General features: G+C 32.6%; 1 protein-coding gene across 1 annotated transcript in view; it reads left to right on the forward strand.

Annotated features, from left to right (window-relative positions):
• The window catches only part of LOC132756215 (interferon-induced protein 44-like), a 78,323-nt gene extending 63,680 nt beyond the window's left edge, over nt 1-14,643 (forward strand). The window contains exons 5-6 of the mRNA XM_060747223.1: nt 1,613-1,787; nt 12,937-14,643. Of these exons, the coding sequence (XP_060603206.1) occupies nt 1,613-1,787; nt 12,937-13,223 (462 nt within the window). The 3' untranslated portion in view covers nt 13,224-14,643. The remainder of the gene's footprint in view (nt 1-1,612; nt 1,788-12,936) is intronic.
• Nucleotides 14,644-22,480: the final 7,837 nt, after the last annotated feature.

Here is a 22,480-nt window from a genome sequence, read left to right on the forward strand (position 1 = left end):
TTTTATTCTGTTAATATCTACTATAAAACCATACTTTACGCATTCACAAAAACAAAAGAAGCAGTGCGTCATTCTCACCTTAACACACACACACACACACACACACACACACACACACACACACACACACACACACACACACACACACACACACACACACAAAAAAAAAAAAAAAAAAAAAAAAAAAAAAACATTTTGCTATACTATACGCACGTACGGAGCCCCTAAGGTGACATTTTCCACACTTTTCTTCCCGGAACTTAATTTGTTTTTACGAAATGATAATTCGTAATTACGAAATATAAATTCGTTTTTAAGAATATTAATTCGTTTTTACGAAATATTAATTCGTAATTACGAGATATTAATTCGTGTTTACGAAATATTAATTCGTTTTTACGAAATATTAATTCGTAATTACGAAATATTATTTCGTGTTTACGAAATATTAATTCGTTTTTACGAAATATTATTTTGTTATTACGAAATATTAATTCGTAAAAACGAAAAGTTATTTCGTAATTACGAAATAATAATTCGTAAATACGAAATAATAATTCGTAAAAAACGATTTTTTTCTAGGGTGTAAAAGACTTTTGGTAATATTTATAAAGAAGGACTTAACACTAAGTTCCTGACTAAATATAAGGCGTGTTAAAGCAATATAATTAGTGACTTTTTTCTCCCCAAGTTTTACAACTTAACACTTATGTACACTTAAATTAAAATAATCGGCTGTCAATAGCGTTGCCGCCACAGCCGTGGTTGTACAGCGCTAGGAAAATTTTGTTAAAATGGGGGTCCTGTGCTTCAAATCCATCGTTCTGTCGATGAGTTTTGAAATCAAATATTATGTTTTTTATGATCACATTACTTTTAAAGAAATATACTTTTTTAACTTGATTAGATGAGTGAAAATCTGGAGCCCTCCCCCCTTTTAGTTTAACTAATGTATATGATAAAAGAAAGTAATAATATAGCATGTTTCTTTTTAAAGAAACATGTCAGAAAAGATTAATAACCTCAAAAATTAAAACATTGCTGATTGGAACATTTATTTCACAATGGGGAAAAAGAGTACATATTTCGTAAAAACGAATTATTATTTCGTAATTACGAAATAACATTTCGTTTTTACGAATTAATATTTCGTAATTACGAATTAATATTTCGTAATTACGAATTAATATTTCATAATTACGAAATAATATTTCGTCATTACGAAATAATATTTCGTAAAAACGAATTAAATGCCGGGGAAAAAGTGTGGAAAATGTCACCTTAGGGGCTCCGTACGCACGGGCCTAGTGTGGAAACATTTCAAATAAATAGCATTTGAAAGTTTAAAGCAAAACTATATTAATGTTTCCACACTTAAGTAACTATATCAAAACACTTGCCTTTGCGACATTGAAAGAAGGCTTTTCGTCATTACCTTAAAAATATTATCCATGATTGCAGTTCCTTGCTTACATGATGATAAAGGGTTAAAATGATATGGTACTGGTATCAAGAATCTTTATGATATCTTTTTTGATTGTAGAAAAAATCGTATCATAGCTACCATAATAAATAAAATAAATACTGTTCTTTCTTTTTTGTATTATTGCAGTTTGATCCAAAGAAAAGTATATCCCCTGAAAACAAGGAGTATTATAAAGAAACGCCTTCAATTTCCGATAAGATTCATTGTGCGATTATTGTCTTTGATAGCAGACATTGGGAAGAAATACATAAGAGTATTATAAGGAACGTCAAGAAGATCATGGAAACACTACACTCAATGAGTATCAAAATTTGCATATCGTTTTTAACTTGTGTCTTCCATATTAAATATGTAGTTTACTGGATTATAATTTTATTTTTGCAAGTTCTTATCTGTGTTTTGCATTTTTCATTACATTAACATAAATAGACCTTTCAGATTAAACTTAAATATTCCACTACAATTGTAAGGAAGAGCATAACGCCATGCCATGTCTACTCGCCGTTGGGTTACATATAGATCCCTTAGACGTGATCTGAATACTGGAATAAAGTTTTTAATATTAACCGATCCAGGAAATAACGAAACGTCGGCCAATATAGCGTTTTGTAACATGTCTCAAAACTTTTGATGACCTATTGAAAACATTTGAATTATTCGATAGATCATTTCTTGTTGCACAATAATTGTTAAAATGCAATTTTGACTCTTATTGCCGTGTGACTTTAACTAATATGCTGCCATTCTTACATATATTTAAATGTAAAGAGGTAATCTACTTAGTTAATAATACAATGAAAGAATAAATGTTGACATTTTAACATTTCATAATCATTTACAAATTTTTCAGTGCACACATTCAATATTTTCTGTGAACACATTCCATATATTCTGCTTTGCTAAAGCCCGATACTTCATAATTATAACTCAAAATAGATGGAACAACTGAACATTAATTATATAGATATATCTGACTTTTGTAATGTTGAGTGAAGCTGGCTAGACATTCAGCCAACGTTTAGCTCGACATTCGTTTTTTTGTCTTCTTTTTGAATGTCGAGCTGGGATATGCAGCGGGCTAGACATTCACCTAGACATTCAGCTAGACATTCGTTTTTGTCAATTTTTCAATGTCTAGCTAGAATTTGAAGCTCGGTAAATATTCAGCACAAGATTCAGCTCGACATTTGTTTTTGACTTCTATCCGAATGTCGAGCAGGGATGTTAGCCTGGCAAGACATTCATCACAACATTCAGGACGACATGCGTTTTTGTCTTCTTTTCGAATGTCGAGCTTGGATGTGAAGCTAGCTAGACAGTCAGCACAACATTCAGCTTGACATTAGGTTGAATGTCGAGCAGGGATGTAAAGCTAGCTTGACATTCAGCGCAGCATTTAGATCGACATTCGTTTTTAGTCTACTTTTAGAATGTCAAGCTGGGATGTAAAGCTGACAGGACATTCAGCTCAACATTCAGCTCGACATTCTTTTTTATTTATTTTTCAAATGTTGAGCTGGATTGTGAAGCTGGCTAGACAATCAGCACAACATTCAGCTCAACATCCCTTTTTTCACATGTTTGACTATAGAGTTGGGATGTGAACCTTGCTAGACAGTCAACACAACATTCAGCTCGACATTAGTTTTTGTCTCCTGTTTGAATGTCGCGCTGAATTGTTGAGCTGGCTAGACATTCAACACAACATTCAGCTCGGCATCCCTTTTGTCTTCTTTTTGAATGTCGAGCTGGGCATCGAAGCGGGCTGGTTTATTAATATTTTATTGCATATTTTGTACATGATAAATTTACACAATCTAACATCATTATCTTAAGCATAAATATAATGTACATACAAAAGGGTTGGACCAAAAGTTATACCAACATTATCTAGGGTCCTCCCCTGAAGGTCTATATTGTTGGCTTAATGGTAACATAGTTAGTAAATGTGGTTTTTAGAAATTCTGAGATATCTATTTATATGATAAGCGATATTAGTTTCATGTATTTTAACTGGTAAAAAAGAATGGCTTAACCTAAAAAAAAAACAAAGAAAATTACAAAATGACTTAATGGGGTAAAATGGAAAAAAAATATATGCCATTAACAATTTGCCACTATAATAAAACCAAACCTTGATTTGCAGCAGTATTTTAATAAACTTAAAATGAAAATAAATATAGTACATGTGTAAACAAAATTAGGTTAATCTTCTACTACTTTTGATGAAACTGTGCACTTCTTGAAAAAGTCTTATGTTTTCGGCTTCTGCAAGTCCATCAATACCGTGATATAATTTCTTACTACTGAGAGGATGAAATGACCTGGTATTCAAAAAAAGTATACGTCTTTGCATAGTATATAATTTAAATAGGAAAAAATAGTGCTCCGCATTTTCGATGTCTGCGCCGCATTGGCATAATGGACTTGAAACTAAGTGGTTAATTTTAAGTTGCTACAATTGTTTATAATTCGGGTTTGGTGGACATTCAAGAAATGATCTCCGTATAGGAAAAACGATGGAACTACTGGAGGTTTATATAACTGTTTAATCTTGTTTTTAAATGAAGCTAGCGACTGTGATTCGCGATTGTTTGTCGGAAGATTATTCCATAATTGAATAGCTGATGGAATAACTAATTTTGAGTAAATTTCGGTACGTCTGGCTTAAGTAATAAAGTCACTTTTATTACTTAAGGAATAATAGTTTTCTAACGCCATCTCGACAGATGGTGGAAAAAGTTGCATAAGATATTGTGGTAATAAATTATATTTTCCTTAATACATTAAAACTAGTTTTTGAATTTGTCGTCTGTCTGAAAGTGAAACCCATCCTATCTCTTTATGTAAATTTTGAATTGATACGGATCTAGTTAAACCAGTTACCACGCGAGATGCTTCGTACTGAATTTTTTCTAACGTTTCTTTTTCTAACTGGGTACAATTATCCCATACTTAAGATGCATATTCTAAATGTGGACGTAAATAAGATATGTAAATGTTATTCAGAGTATTTCTTTATACCTTGAATTTTAGCAATTTATTGAACCAAGAATTCTTGCAGCTTTGGATACTATAATAGATATATGTTCATGCCATGACCCATCTTGACTGAATGTTACCCCTAAATGCTTATGGTGGTCTACATACTTCAGCTGTACATCATTGAAAAAAAATCGTTTTATTTCGATTACAAAATGAAAAGAACATGACCTCAGTTTTTGCTGGTTTGAAATTAACAAGCCATTGTTTAGACCATGATGTAATTGTGATAAGGTCTTTATCTCTTCCATATATGAGACATCTTTAGATGAGACTGCCAACGAACTGTCGTCGGAAAAAATGTCTAGTTACACTTAGAAGGTATTCGGCAATGCCATTAACATAGATTAAAAATAAAAGAGGACAAAGGACGGATCTCTGGGGGACTCCTCTAAGTAATGTTGTAGTATTAGAGAAAGAGGAAGACACAAAAACTTTCTGAGACCTATTATAAAGATAAATGTTTTACCATGAGATCAATTTTCCTAGAATTCCATACTTTTTTAATTTGAAGATAAGACCTTCATGCCAAACTCGATCAAACGCTTTTGAAATATCGAAAAATATAATACATGTTGATTCTTTGTTGTCTAAAGCTTTACAAATTTGATTATAAATATTAATAAGCTGGTAAACAGTTGAGTGACCTGGCAAAAAACCAGATTGATTTTGACATAGTCATGAGTTAATATAAAAAAAATAGTTATACATATGTTTAAATATAATACGTTCCATCACTTTTCCAACACAGCTTATCAAAGAAATCGGTCTATAGTTTGATAGTTCATCCTTCTTACCTTTTTAGCTCACCAGAGCAGAAGGCTCAGGGTGAGCTATTAGTATCAAAGGTGGATACTCTGGCGTCCGTCGTCATGCGTCAACAGTCGTCTTCTTCTCTGAAACCGCTTGGCAGATTTACTTCAAATTTGGTCTGTAGCATCCTTGTGACAGTCACACTTGAATTTGCTCATGTCATTTCAATTGGCTCCCTTTATGAGTCAACAGAGCTAAAAATAGAAAAACTTTTAAACATCATCTACTACAGAACTAATTGATGGATAATCACCAAACTTTGTCTGTAGCATTCTTGGGTAGTCTTATATCAAGTTTGCTCATATTAATTTGATTGACCCCTTTTAGGGGTCCCCAGGGCTAAAAATAGAAAAACCTTTAGACATCTTCTTCTACAAAACTAAAATTTGTCTGTAGCATTCTTGGGTAGTCTTTTATCAATTTTGATCATATTGATTTGATTGGTCCCTTTTAGGGGCCGCTAAAGCTAAAAATAGAAATACTTTTAAACGTCTATTTCTACAGAACTAATTGATGGATGATCACCAAACTTTGTCTGTAGCATTATTAGACACGCTTTTATCAAGTTTGCTCATATTGATTTGATTGGCCCCTTTTAGGGGCCACTAAAGCCAAAAATAAAAAAAACCTTTGAACATTTCCTACTGAAATAATTGATAGATGATCACCAAACTTTGTAGCATTCTTGGGTAGTCTTTTATCAAGTTTGATTTGAATGGCGCTGTTTAAGCTGAAGCTTAAATGTCCCAGGTCATGGCATTTCTTCAAATTATTGTTTAAACATGTTCTATGCTCAAATTAAAGAAAATATTGACAATGGATAATTTTCAACTCTGAAAAGCAGTTGTTTCTGGTGAGCGACTCAGGGCCATCATGGCCCTCTTGTTTGAAAAGTGGCATTACATGAGCTAGTTTCCATTTATTTGGATATATTCCCTCATTTAATGAGAGATTAAATAGTAAACAAAGTGGAACACACAAAAATTCTGATGTTTCCCTTAACATTTTTTGCCTAATTTCATCTGGACCGGATGCTTTATTGGTGACAAGGTTCAATAAGGTATCCTTAATCTCGTGTTCATTAATTATAGCAGGCTGGCTAAACATACAGCACAACATTTAGCTCAACATCCGGTTTTTTTTCTACCGTTTTGAATGTCGAGCTTGAATGTGATGCTGGCTAGACATTCGCTCGACTTTTGTTTTTGTTGTTTTCTTTTAATGTCGTGCTGGTATGTGAAGGTGCCTAGACATTCAGCACAACATTCAGCTCCACATTCGTTTTGCATATTTTAATCAAATGTCGAACTGGGTAAAGCTGGCTACACATTCAGCACAAGACCCAGCTCGGCATTTGCTTTTGTTTTTTTGTTGTTGTCATTTTTGAATGTCGAGCCTTGCAAACAGTAAAATTGATAAGAGGCCCCTGCTTTTGATTTTGCAGCGGCACGGGCTACCTCTTTGCTTGTGATGTTTCATGTCACAAGTAACCTTTCGCTATTTTTTAACTCACCGATACCCTGTAAATACCACATATGTTTTTACTTTTAATTTGCGTTAATCGTTTATTATGCGACTGAGAACGTCAGTTTACGTACCGTGTTTTATAACTTAACTGATGGCATAAAATACAAATGTTCATTTAGAATATTGCAGCTCTTTTGATGGAAGACGATAAAATATGCCTGTCGTTCTGTATTTCAGAAAAAAGCAACCGACATTTAAAAGCTTACTATATAGCTTACTAACATAAAAGAACTCGATTCGCTTAGGATTTGAACCGACTTAAGCGCATTCCAATAACACCACCAAATCACAATCAGCAACATTAATATATAGCACTAATAACCATTTAATACAACATAATTATAGTGTAATTGTGACTTTCCTATACCTCTCCGAAACCATGTTCACTGCAGTATTTTACAATTGAAACATGTTTTAATTTTTGATTTATATGCTTTTAATTCATGCAATTTCTTTCATTCTTAAAAAGTAAAAAAAAATGATACATATATATTTAGTAAAGGTATGCAACTCGCCGCTCATTTTTCAGCACTCATCTTAATATGACCTCTATAAACTCTAACAGCTTAAAATTCAAAAGAAAATGTACAAAAACTAATCACATTCCACCTCGACATTCGAAAACGAGACACAAAAACGAATGTCTAGCTGAATGTTGTGTTGAATGTCTAGCCAGCTTCACACTCCAGCCCGACATTCGAAAAGGAGATAAAATACGAATGTCGAGCTGACTTTATTGCTGAATGTCTGTCTAGCTTCACAGCCCAACTCGACAATCAAGAAGATGATAAAAACGAATGTAGAGCTAAATGTCTGGCCAGCTTCAAATCCAACCCAGACATTCAAACAGAAGACAAAAATGAATGGCGAGCTGAATAATGTGCTGAATGTCTAGCCAGCTTCACATTGCACCTCGACATTCGAAAAGGAGACACAAAACGAATGTGAGCTGAATATTATTCTGAATGTCTTGCCAGCTTCACATCCCAGCTTGACATTTACAAAGAAGATCAAAGAAAACTACACTCTATTAAACTGGTGACTAATCATTGCACGCAGAGTTGTGCTTTGCACATTCAAAGACAATAAATGGGTGTTTCTGATATACAAATTGTCTGTTAAACACCATAAAACATCATTATAGCAGATAGATAATGTCATTGAAGAAGATCTTCAATTAGTGCCCCTGTATTCATAAAACCGGCTGAAGTCTATATGGTCAATGACCAGTTAGAATAATATTCGTTTTAATATATTCGTCTTAGTCAATTTGTAGTTTACTTTAACTATAATTCGTGTACTTCGATTTGTCAAGTAAACCTTGCACGAAAAGCACGTGGAAAAGCATACCAATTGAAATTTGGTGGTATATGGCTTAAACGTGTGCAAGCAGCAAGACCTCTCTCGTATTATTGTACAACTGTGTCAGAAATTAACAAACTATGGCAAACCGACAGGTTAGACGTCGTCTTGGTGAATATGAGATGAACATGGGTATTGGAATGTTGGAGGCTGGCCGTTCACAAAGGCACGTTGCCCATGTCCTTGGGGTATCCTAGAGTGTTCCAAATTACTGGAAATATCTTGCAGGGCAACGCTGGAGGTCGGAAACGTTCAACGACTAAAGCCCAGGACCGATTTATTGTCCTTCAGGACGGACACTTACGGTTCTCGAACGCTACGACCTTACGTAACGACTTTCAGAATGCAACTGGTGTGCGTGTAAGCACACAAACTGTAAGAAACAGGTTGCATGATGCTGGGCTCAGGTCACAGAGGCCAGCAATTCGCATTCATTTGACACAACGCCATATTCAAGAGCGTTTGCAATGGGCACAGCCTCATGTCACATGGACAGTTAATGATTGGACCTCGGTCCTCTTAACTGATGAGTTTTGTGTGGACTTCACGGACAGACGGGCTAGTGTTTGTGGAGATCCAAATGAACGCTTAGCTCTAGCATGCGTTGCAGAACACGACCATTTTGGCGGGGTTCAGTCATGGTGTGGGCGGGAATAAGCGCTCAGGGGAAAACGGACCTACACATCATTGAAAACGCTTCACTGACGGCAGTAAGGTACGTCAATGAAATCTTAAATGTCCATGTACGCACGTACGCTGGCTCAGTCGGCCCTGATTTCATTCTTATGGATGACAACGCCCGCGCACACAGAGCATACATCAGAAACCGATATCTTGAGACGGCAACTATAGTCTACATGGATAGACCAGAGAGGTCCCCGAATTTAAATCCAATTTGAGCATGCTTTGGATATGCTGCAGAAAGCCATTTTCGTCACGCCACGTCCAACCAACAGTTCAGGAGCTAAGACATGCAATCATAGAGGAATGGGCCCAGATTCCTTATCACAAGATCCACAGGCTCATCAGCAGCATGCGGCGGCGATTTCAGGCCGTAGTTAATGCCCGCGGACACCATACTCGGTATCAAACAAACTACGCAAACCATTTCTTGATTTGCAACATTTTCAATTATTCCACCATGTGATCTCCAAAATGTTGATTTTCGTCCAGCACACTCTTTCCGCAACAGGCACATGTTAAGAAACACTCAAATTGTCATTATTTTCATAAAAATCAATTCCTAACTAATTATATTTAATTCCTTTTAATCAATTTGTCACATTTATTACAAATACACAACATTAACACACTGTAGAAAAAGTGATCCTTAGCAAATTTTGAGTAGTATATAAATGTTAGGGAAATAGTTACTAAAGCTATAGTTTAACGACAAAATTTGAGAGATATGCTTTAATTTCGAATGTTGATCTTTCAGTATATTTTTATTGAATACCAGAAAATGAATACGCTGTTCAAAGCTGAACACTTTTGTATCGGGGGTATTTACATGTTTTTGTACGCTATTTTAACAGTACATTCACAAATAAATGACTGTGTCAACATTAGAAGACTTCAGTTGCAATCTTCATTTACATTTTAACATTTTGGTGTTATCTGATGTAATAGAATAACGATAACAAAACTCTTCTAATTGTATAAAAACCAGAAATAAGATTCTAAAAACATCATAATGTTGTAGTATTTACTATGTAACTATATATACTAATGTCGCCTTAACCTGATGAATTCTGTTTTAAAAGATTTAATTGTAAAATGTTTTACGAATTTTCAATATTTACAATCTCTACAACTTTACATGTACATTCTTCAAAAGTCGAAAATACATGTTTTTAAATGTAACTTTGTAAACAACGAACTTCGTTCACTCTAATCTTAATTGATAACTGATAGTTCAAGGCTTATTAAATAATAGTGCATGTTCAAAGGATCAGTTTTCTTTAATTTTACTTAATTAATGTAGAAATCGTGTACGTTCACTACTTTATTTTAAGGGATTTTCCATCATATAGTCTAAATTTAATCATATTAGAATCAAATCTTCCATTTTTAAAATGCAAAATATAACGATATTTCTATAACTTCATGCTGTTGAACTTTAACGTATGGCTATTTTATATCTAACTACTGTTCACTTTGTTGAATTATTTTCTAAGTTGTTATTAGAATTCTTCGTCAGTTTTAATGATTCATTAAACAAAAATAATATAATTAATAAGTGAAATTTTATTTATGTTCGGCAATTTCACGAGTAATTGAAATATCTATATTCCTTTTCTGACAGGTTGATGATTTAAAATGCACTGAATTGAATACATGTGTTTAATGAACTTCCGAATTATGATTAAAAGTGTGTTCTGTATGATTAATTGATTTATTAATATCGTAAACCAAAAATATTAACAATCTCTTATAGCATACATTATACACTGGTTGATTGCAGTATTTTGCTACTTAACACAACACATTTTGAAACACTAAAAAAAGTTTATTCGCTTCACATATCATTAAATACTATATCTGATATTTACGCATCATATAAAGTTGTTTTGCTCATGTTTACTAACTATCGTAAATTATTCACCTTTCTATCGATATAACATTGTTTTCATACGATTCAAATTTTCAGTCTTTCATCACGTTTTCCCAACTCTTCACGCTTTACCCGTAAATCAATACTCCTAACTTACTTATACGACACAGGCTCGATCTCTATACTATTTATGAGCATATTGTGAAAAATGGCCGTTCAAACTGCTATGAAGCTATCAAAAATGCTCTAATACTGATGACATTCGGCACAAATGTTGACTAGACCATAGCCTCTGTAACAACATGCTCAATCGTAAATTTCCTGTTACCATGGCAACGGTGGACGTCTCAAATTTGCCAAAAATCACTATTTTGCATTGGTTTTTTCCCATTAAAACTGATTTCAAAGTGCTTCAACTTCTCAATGAATTGAGATAAAGTAAAAGGCTTTTCAGCGTCGGTTACAAGTAAACCCTAAGATCGACCTGGGGCCAATTTAGCCTGTCACATGTCCAAAATTACTACCGCCCCCTTCACCCCCAAACAGAAGGGGGCACATCTCCCTTCTGGCAACCCCTTGATGTACCATTTTGATAGGGGCGCCGTCGAAAAAAGTGGTCATTTTTTAACAACATTTCTCAAACGAAAAACAGTGTTTGGGGCCTAAATAGGAAATATTTCACTGTTTGGGGCCTCAAGAAGGGAGGAGGGGAAAAAAGCCATCAAAACACGTCTAAATGATGAAAAAGGTAAACAAAAAATGATTAAAAACCTTGGAATTTCCAAAAAACTTGTTTCTTCCATGTGCCCTTACACCTAATTTTGGTGAACAATTATTGTTTTTGACATTTTTTTTTAATAAACCTTTTACCCCATGGGCATATTGTGAAAAATGGCCGTTTTGTTGAAAAGATTCTTGTTACAACTATGAAAAATGCTTCAATACTGATAAATTTGGCACAAATGTTGACTAGACCATAGCCTCTGTAACAGCATGCTCAATCTTAAATTTCCTGCTACCATGGCAACGGGGAGACGTCTCAAAATTGCCAAAAATCATTATTTTGCATTGTTTTTTCATCAAAACTGATTTCAAAGTGCTGCAACTTCTCAATGAATTGAGATTGAGTAAAAGGCTTTTCAGCGTCGGTTACTTGTTACCCTAAGAACGACCTGAGGCCATTTTTTGCCTGTCACATGTCCAAAAAATTATTGGGTAGGAGGGGGGCTGCCTCTCCCTTCAAACCCCCGAAACAGGATGGGGCACATCCCTCTCATGGCAACCACTTGATGTTCCTTTTTGATAGGGGGCCGCGCCGAAAAGTGATGACCTTTTTTATCAACATTTCTCAAACGAGAAAACAGTGTTTGAGGCCAAAATAGTGCATTTTTTCACTGTTTGAGGCGTGAAAGGGGGTGGGCGAAAAGCCGTCAACACGTCTATATGAGGGAAAATGTTAATATCAATGACATACTTTACTACACATGCTTCATTATTATTATTTTTTCATGTCAGATTACTCTTGCTTATTTTTAAAAAAAACGAATACTATCTACGTTCTATGAAAGATATTTATATTTGTGTATGGAAAAATAATAACATTTTTCACTGGGATCGATATCACCGTCAAATTCTCCTGCCATTCTCTTGTCATATCATGTTATAACCCAGTTCTAAAAGCACAAGAGTTCGCACGCAAGTAAAAGTATGTAGTCATTACTTATATGTCTGCACTATTTTGTAACGTTTAAAATGGGTATTTAATCTTTGCTGTTACGCTCGTATTTCATTTTGAATTAATATCGATGTTTAGATTTGCTGCGCGTGTATTTTGTAAATTAGTCTTTTAAAAAATATTTATTGTCTGCAAGACAATTGAAAGTAACAATAAAATACTAGTTCATCAATTCTAATCGCCTTAATTATTATTGTGATGAAATATTTTAGACCTACAAAATGAATATTGTGTTATTTATTCGCTTTAATGTATGATCCGTTTTAGTAAATTTATATGTAGATCATTTTACAGCGGAATTGTCAAAATATAGATCAGTTATAGTCTCGATTTATTTTGGCTAATGATTATTGAAATTTGAAAGTGTAGCTTATAATGTCGTTTTCCACTAATTTGAAGCAAAATCTTTTATTTCAGATATCCCTGTGATTGCCGTTCTGACAAAAACTGACAAGCTGTCCGCCCAAGTAAAATACAATGTCGAGTCCATTTTCCGATGTAAGAAAACCCAACAGGCTGTGAATAAAGTAGCTGAGCAACTTGCAATTCCAGCCCCAAAAGTGTTTCCTGTTGTAAATTTTGAGGAAAGGGATCACTTTACATGGCGAGAATCTATTCCGATACTTCTTTTTTTGAGAGCTTATCTAAGAATGGCCAAAGAGCATGCACACCATGCCGATGAAGTGGTAAAGAAAAAAATCTGAAACATACATATCCGTCATAAACTCAAAATATTATGGTACCTTCTGTACATACAGCACATATTAATATATTTACATTTTACATTTTACATTTTTAGAATTTTATTTTGTTTTATAGATAATGTTTATGCGCAAAATATCTGGAAAGGGAAGGGAAAGTCGTACAACAGCAATGATCAAAATAAAAAAAAATAAAAAAGGCTAAAAATCACAGAAACGGTCCTATTGAGTCTGTGCTTGTCATAAAATATTAAATGCAAAGTATTTCCCATCCTTTAGGACCGGTTAAAGTTGTATTGAATCCATAACATCACAATCATTTGCATAATCAACCCTGAAGAACCAGTTAAATATTACAACACTTAATAAAGTTCGGGAAGCCAAACTCACTTCGGAAAAAGAAAAATAAATGTGTTGAATTTATGTTTTTTTTAAAAGGTTTCTTTTAAAATGAAATTGTAAATTCATAATCGAGCATGACTAATGAATGACTTCAATGATGTTTTAGTAACACTTCATTATTAGAATTGTAGTATCTAGCCAATGGTGTGACAATCATATTAGAAAAGAAGTTGAGTATATATACCTTTTAAATCGTAGCTGTTCTGACTTTAAACATAATGTTTTGTTTATTTTGTATATTGGCTTATCTGTTATACTATGTTAATCAGTGGAACGGGGTTAAGAAATAAATATCTTTTATCTAAATCCCAGGTAGAAATTTATTACACTGTGCAAGATCTTAGAAGTACTTGTATCATAATTTTATTGCATTGAATGTGACTTGTACATATAACTCGCCCAATTGTTTGTGCAATTATTTAAAACATTTCTGATCTTAAATAACTTTAAAATCTTTAAATTAATGAAACACTTTAATTTGGTATCAATCAATCTACTTATTATCTCTAAACCGAAACCTGCCATACCTACTATGATGAAAAGATAATTGGGTACTGTGTGTTTCCTTATCAATTAACACATACCATTTCATAATCATTTCGCTTGCACTTATTAAATGATCTTTCAGCACATTAAAGGTTTGGGGGATAGGGATGTGTCATTTTGGCATGTATTGCTTACTCTAATGGACCAATCAAAACATAAAATTAGGTAATTCTAGTATGACCTTGACCTTTTTTACGTTTACCTTATCAGTTTGTTAATCAGAAAAATATGAGAGTGTGCCGTGTTTGCATTGACTATTGTGGAAACCTTGTTTCATGGCGTTGTCATGTTCTTTGTTGAAAATTGTATTTTATTTTTACATTCAGACATACCCAAGAATATTATTTGCCAAATATATCCAAATATTATATAATCAACATAGTCAAATTCTGGCTGAAATTTTATTTTTGTGATTAATATTGTACTCAACGTTTTGTGAAATCAGTCTGTGTGAATAAATCACTTTTATCTATTATCACTTTGTATTTTTTTCTATTAAAACTGTGGAACAAAGTTCCTGTATATAGCTACTAACATCGTAGAAATCATTGATAAAGACAAATGCGATTCGCTCAAAAAATAATTCAGTGTATATGTTTTTAAGAAATTAAGTTGTAAGAATTGAAGTAGTGGTTAGGAAAAAAAATAAAATCATCTTTTTCTCTTAACTTGGATATAAAAAACATAAATTTTGATAGCAATAATTAAGTTACCAATTTTCGAATGACTAGCTTGATGCTTGATTCGAAAATAATGTAAGAACAAGTATATACAAAACACATATCTTAATATACAATGTTTTTTTATCATTCTATGAATATTAGTGATGTAGCATTGTAAAAGATAACGTTCATTATGATTTACCTTTTCAAACAAGTCCAACAGTGTATTTCAAAAACAAGATGCTTTGGAAACAAAGCCATGATGGCGGGAAAATGTATTCAACTAGTTTTATTATGTTAAGACACTAGTTAATTATAATTTAAACGATGTGCCGATTTTTATTCAACAGTTTTAAAAAAATATAATGTAGTTGTATGATAGTCTAAGAACTGCTTTACTAACACATTTTAATGAAAAGTGGTACATCTAAAAACGGTTGTAATAAGTTGGTTTAAAATACAATAGGTGTAGAAAAAATACAGTGGCGTTTTGCAAGTTTTGATTTAACGTAACGTCCTTTGATATAGAAACAGGAAGATATGCGAACCTTCCAATGTCCGTTGAATCAAAACTCCATGTTTAACTGAACTTTGTATTGTATGGTGGCATGCGATCAAGTTTTTGGTAGATTTGATATTCTAATTTAAAGGAGTTTTTACCAGTTAAAGAGTGATAAAAGATTGTGCCAAAAGTCTAAACAGTTGTAATATTCCTAATAGAAGATGTTTTTACCTGGAGAAAACCACAGCGAATTTATAATGTTGTAGTTAAAGATGATTACAGTGCTACCTCAAGCTTTCACACGATATTTGAATCAACGGCCATTAGACACAAAAGGCGAGAGCAGTTGACACGAAGAAATTACGCATCGCCCGAGCATTCAGCGGTTTATATGAAAGATAAAAAAAAGCTTATGTTTCATCTAGGAACACGGGTACTTTGGTTGTGTAGCACCAAACGCATAAACATCCAAATAACGTGTTTATTATAGACTTTGAAATAAGAATATTAAAAAAGAGAAAATTAAGTTTTATTGATATACATGCTGAGTGTATGTGCTGGGATTGTAGCATTTGGAACTTCACACCAAAATGTTTGTATCTGGCATGAAGTGGCACTCGCCACATCTTCTAGAGTTCTGTAAAGTAGCATTTACTGTCACTTTATCAAATGACTTGGTAAGATAATTTACAAAATATACATTTTGACTTGCTTACTTCTGTAAGTTATGAAGGGCTAGGAAAGGTCAAAATAAACTTAAAGAAAGAAAGTTTACGCTGCAGACCGTTGAAACAATGTGTTATTTTCACAATTCATGTTTTCACAGACGAAAAGTACGAAATCTGCGAGCTCATTTGTAGTCAGGGCATTGATAGAAGTGTTAGTCATATCTGATATCCTTATAATCAAATGCTTTTATGAAGCTGAACAACGTCAACTCATATTTGGGGCGATGGCGTATTAATTATTGAAGATCAACATTGATACAAAATTAAGAGGGACGTAATAGCCCAAGATCTCTTATCCTGTATAATATACATGTACATAATAGCAACAGAAGATATCTAAATTTAGTCATTTCATTTTGGCTTGAAATTATACTTTTGTTCAAGAATTGTTGATTTCAAATTTGCATAAAAGCAAAATCCTAAAAGGTCCAAATAGTTTTAAAAATTTGGGATGACTCTATCAACAATAATTTGATAAAATTAAACTTAACTTGGTTTTCATATATACAATATTGACATACTAAATAATGTACATATATAATATTTAGTCATCAAAATTCTTCAAAGTATATCCTGTGGAACCTAAGGCGATATTGAATCCCGGTATACTACAGGCATGCAGTTGTAAAATCCATTATTTGTTTATGGAGATAAGAAAACAAAGTGATGTTACATGCCAAATATCTAAGCTCTTGGTTTCGTAGTTTCAAACATTAAGTCTCAGAAGTGTTTTCCTTTGTAAGTCAATATAAATCAAGTTTATTTTGAAGAGGCCTTCAAGGAATTGCTACATGTCTAATATCTTATTTCCTGCCATTGCAGTCTCACCAAAATAAAACTTAAATGTGTTTTCCTTTCGAAAACTACATGTATGTAATATTATTAACTAAGTGAGCTCCGGGACAGGCCAATATGAACCGAAGGGGCATGATTAAATACTAGTACCATTTTGTAAAGGCCAGTTTAACAATGCTTCATGTCAAATATCTAAGCTCTAGGCATGGTAGTTTTCTCTAAAATAAGACTTATTAATAAATGTATTTTCCTATTGAAAACTAAATTAACTAAATGACCCCAGGGCCGGGCAAATATTGACCCAACGGGCACGATTAATATCAGGTATTTTGTGTAGCACAATGTAGTGATACATGCCAATTATATCTTAGGTCTGGGCATCGTTGTCTCAGATGTCTTTCTTCTTTTATAAGTGATCATCGTGATCTATTCTATACAATGGCCGGTGCAGATATTCCAGTTCATTTCTTTCTATCAACTGGTGTTCACTTATTAATATTCCAATATGATGACCATTTAACAAGGATAATTATATACGAGTTGATAAACATTTTATTTGATAAGTTTACAATAATGACATCAGAATTAAAACTTAACAGAAACTGTATTATGTAACAAATCATAAGATATATAAAGTCAACATTAATCAGACCGTTTCAGAGGAAACAGGCATGGCACAAATAACATACATAATTATATAATACAAATGTTGGAAGGTTTAAATCAACACAAAAATGCTACATGAACTTTTTTATTCAGTCTTTGTTTATATAAATTGAAATATTTCCAAATTTCAATCTTTGAATAAAAGCCTTTCCGATTTTTGTGAATTTTATTACCTGCGTTTTTTATATGTTCACATGAGAGATACATGTCAGAATTATACAACTTTACAATCCTCATTCTTTTCTTTCCTGATACCAAAAATATAAAATCTTAGATTACAATTATGTAAGGCTGTTAACAGGCCGTATAAAAGAGTTCCATCTTTACAGATAGGAAAGAAAACTTGTGTAAAGCTACTGTTACCTCCTGATATCAAATATTTGAAGAGTTTGATGGAATACTCATTTGTTATGCCATGTGAGTAACAATGTTTTCATAGCTACCAGTAAACTAACGTGAATGTGTTGAATCAACTTTAGATTAAATTAACAATGGAAACAGGTTTAAGTTTAAACATAGCTTTGAGCAGACAGGTGTTTTACTTTTTAAATTAGAGGGACAAAAGTATGCTAAATATTGTACTAAATTGACAATATCATCATACAAATTGCAGATTATAAAAGAAAGATAATGCTGTGTCAACTTCACAATATATATGGTGAAAACTATTATCAGAATTAACACAAAACATAGATATAAACAATGTCATGGTATCAATTAAAATGCTCTTCAAACATTTTTATACTCCTAAAAATTATTGGATTACAAGAATTACTATTATAGAATAGTGAATGTATTATTTACCAAAATATCACAGAGGTTTCACATATTACATCATTATGTAACAATATAAGCAGGAAAATGTGTATCACTAAAACATAGAACTTAACAACGCTAATTATCAAAAATCAGTTGAAGATCCACTAATGCAATTCAAAAACAAGAAGGCCATGATGGCCCTGAAATCGCTCACCTGTATATAGGCACCTGGGCCAAGGTAAATTTTAAACCAGGGGCTTTTATTTAAACAAACTTGGTAGACACGCATTAGAAGATGTGTCATGATAAATATCTAAGCGCTACCTCTTTGGGGTTTTTACAAGAAGATTTTTAGAGTTTTACTATAAACATATAAGGAAAAACAATGACCCCCCCGGGAGGGGCCAATTTTGACCCCAGGGCTCTTATTTGAACAAACTTGGTAGACTCTCACTAGAAGATATTTCATGCTAAACTCTAGCTCTTTGGGTGTTTTATAATAAGATTTTTTAAGTTTTTACTATACACATAAAAGGAAAATCAATGACCCCTGGGGTGGGGCCAATTTTACCCAAAGGGCCCTTATTTGAACAAACTTGGTAGACACCCACTAGAAGATGTTTCATGCCTAATATCTAAGCTCTAGATATTTGGGTATTTTAAAAGAAGATTTTTGAAGTTTTTACTATATACAAATCAGGATAATCAATGACCCCCTGGGGCTGGGCCAATTTTTACCCCAGGTGTTTAATTTGAACAAATTTGTAGACACCAACTAGAAGATGTTTCATGCCTAATATCTAAGCTCTAGCTATTTCGTTTTTTTTAAAGAAGATTTCTTTAAGTTTTTACTATATTCAAATAAGGAAAATCAATGACCCCCTGGGACGGGGCCAATTTTGACCACAGGGCATTTATTTGAACAAACTTTGTAGACACCCACTAGATGAGGGTTCATGCCAATTATTTCAGCTCTAGCTCTTTCGGTTTTCTAAAAGAAGATATTTTAAGTTTTTTTCTTTCGGTTGCCATGGAAATCAGAGTTCTGCTTGGAATTAAATTCTTTGATCAATTTTCAAAGTTGACTACCAAAGAACATTCCTGTGAAGTTTGGATGAAATTGGCTTAGCAATTTATGAATAGATGTCGTTCAAAGTAAAAGTTTACGGACGGACGCCAGACGAAAAGCGATCAGAAGCTCACCATGTCACTTTGTGACAGGTGAGCTTATGATAATACTAATTATTGTGTAAACATTATTTAATTATTTTTTTAATTTACTGCACAACAATGATAAACTCATGTGGCACAAGGATTTTTTTTATAAATATCCATCGAAATTTACCTGTAATATTCAAGTTATAAAGAAATTAACATAATTTTCATTACTTCAGAACAATTTTTTTAACATATACGAGTGGTAACAACAATGAGATACTGATCCTATGTCTCCATCCTTTGTGAAAACCTGCCTGGATATTTAAAACAATAAAACATTGATTAAAGCAATGTAGAACTGTTCTTGTTCTGACAGAATAAAATTGAATGTGGGATTGCAATTTTTCTAGCGATGCTAGTATATTGTATTTAAAAAAACATGTTTGAGTTTATTTCATCCGTTAGCAGAATGTAATAAAAGTCACAGTTACACATGAAAGCAAGACAAAATATGACCACATAATATCTGAAATACATATAATTGTCGAAAAATATTCATGCATACCACTCCAATCTAAAGACATTAATAAACAAAAGATAAAGAAAATTTAAACTCTAAATCCTGAAGTAAACTTTTAAAATTTAATACTGTTTTTTTTCTTTACTAAATTCTACTCAATATCTTTTCAGTACATGTTCTTCATTATAGCAGCTTTACAAGTTACATGTATCAAAAATCTGAGAAAAAAACTTGAAACAAAACGAAATCTGCGGCTTTTCAATTGCCTTGAACAAATTCAACTTGACTAGAACCAACAGGAATATTTTTCAAAATAACATGGGATATCAGCTTCAATAACATATTATAAGTAAAAAACATTTATAGTGCATTAACAAACAATGAAAAATAGTAATAATAATCAAGAAAATTAAAATTATATTTATATAAAGGAACAAATTGTGATACATCCACAAATTAGAATTCATTTAACATTGCGTTCATTGAACGCCGCCTTTCCTTGTTGATCTTGTTTATCATATCAAATACTACTGTTTTACTATTTGATATAAATTCACAACTTTCAAACATAAAAATTGATACATTGTATGACATCAAATAAGACATCTATAAAATTAAATTGTGTCAAATAGGTTAATTTCACTGATAAAGTCCAACAATTTTCAACAATGAGAAAACAAATTATTGCACTGTTTTATTATTCCTGATGATGCTTTTCAATCTAATAACCCAGGTCTTTTGACATAATGATCTTAATCGTGTGCCTCTTAACTGACCCATGCAAAATGATAATATTCAACTACAATTCTTAATTATTGCACTGAGAGAGGAAAATGGTCAATTCATACAACACCATTGATGGTGCCAATGCCAATGATTTCAGTAAATTATATTATAAATTATTTCATTGCTGAATGTGATTTAAATTATTTACAGCTGAATATCTGTGAAATCAACATATTTTCTGATATTTTCTTTTATTGTGACTTTCATGATAATATAACTGTCTGTATCAATATTAGAACCATGCAACACTTTAAGGTAAGACGTTCAAAACTAATTACTATTTTTTTTAAAGCAAAGCATAATGAATTTGAATAGTCTTAACAATATTTCAACTAATTAATATAAACAAACCAATCAAAATCAGGAATAAAACTGGAATCATAATGCTCTAAAAAGTAAATATTTCATAATACGTAACATGTTGCTGGATACTTCACATACCTATTGCACAAACATCAAAAACATTCAGCAATATAAAGCAAGAGGGCCATGATGGCCCTGAAATCATTCACCTGTATATAGGTCCCTGGGCCAATGCCAATTTTAAACCAGGGGCTTTTATTTGAACAAACTTGATAGACAGCCATTAGAAGATGTTTCATGATAAATATGTAAGCTCTAACTCTATGGGGTTTTTATAAGATGATTTTTTAAGCTTTTATTATATACATATAGGAATAAACAATAACCACCCCCCCCCCTCCCCCTGGGAGGGGCCAATTTTGACCCCAGGGCTTTTATTTAAACAAACTTGGTAGACACTTACTAGAAGATATTTCATGCTTAGTATCTATATTCTAGCTTTTTGGGATTTTTATAAGGCGATTTTTACACATATACACATATAAGGAAAATCAATGACCCCTGGGGTTGGGCCAATTTTAAACCAAGGGCCCTTATTTGAACAAGCTTGGTAGACACCCATTAGAAAATGTTTCATGATACATATCTTAGCTCTAGCTCTTTGGGTTTTTTAAAGAATATCTTTAAGTTTTTACTATATACATATAGGGAAAAACAATGACCCCTGAGGCTTGCCAATTTTTACCCAAAGTATGGAAGGAATATGTTCACAGTACACGTAATATGGTAGGAATATGTTCACAATACTCGTTTTATGGTACTAAACTGTTTACAATACATGTTATATGGTAAGAATATGTTCATATTACACGTAATATGGTAGAAATATGTTCACAGTTCACGTAATATGGTAGGAATATGTTCACAGTACACGTAATATGGTAGAAATTTGTTAACAGAACATGTAATATGGTATTAATATGTTCATAATACATGTAATATTGAAGGAATATGTTCGCAATAATGTAATATGGTAGAAAGATGTTTACAGTACACGTAATATGGTAGAAATCTGTTTATAATACATGTTTTATGGTAGGAATATGTTCACAATACATGTTATATGGTAGAAATATGTTCACAGTACATTCAATATGGTAGGAATATATTCAAAGTACACGTTATATGGTAGGAATATGTTCAAAATACACATAATATGATAGAAATATGTTCACAGTTAACATAATATGGTAGGAATATGTTCACATTAAATGTTATATGACAGGCATATTTTCACAATACATGTAATATGTAGGAATATGTTCACAGTACACGTAATATGGTACGAATATGTTCACAGTACACGTAATAATCATGGTAGGAATATGTTAACAATACATGTTATCTGGTAGGAATATGTTCACAATACACGT

This window comes from Ruditapes philippinarum, unplaced genomic scaffold (assembly GCF_026571515.1).
Source record: "Ruditapes philippinarum isolate M1 unplaced genomic scaffold, ASM2657151v2 ctg174_1_1_1_1, whole genome shotgun sequence".
NCBI lineage: Eukaryota > Metazoa > Mollusca > Bivalvia > Venerida > Veneridae > Ruditapes > Ruditapes philippinarum.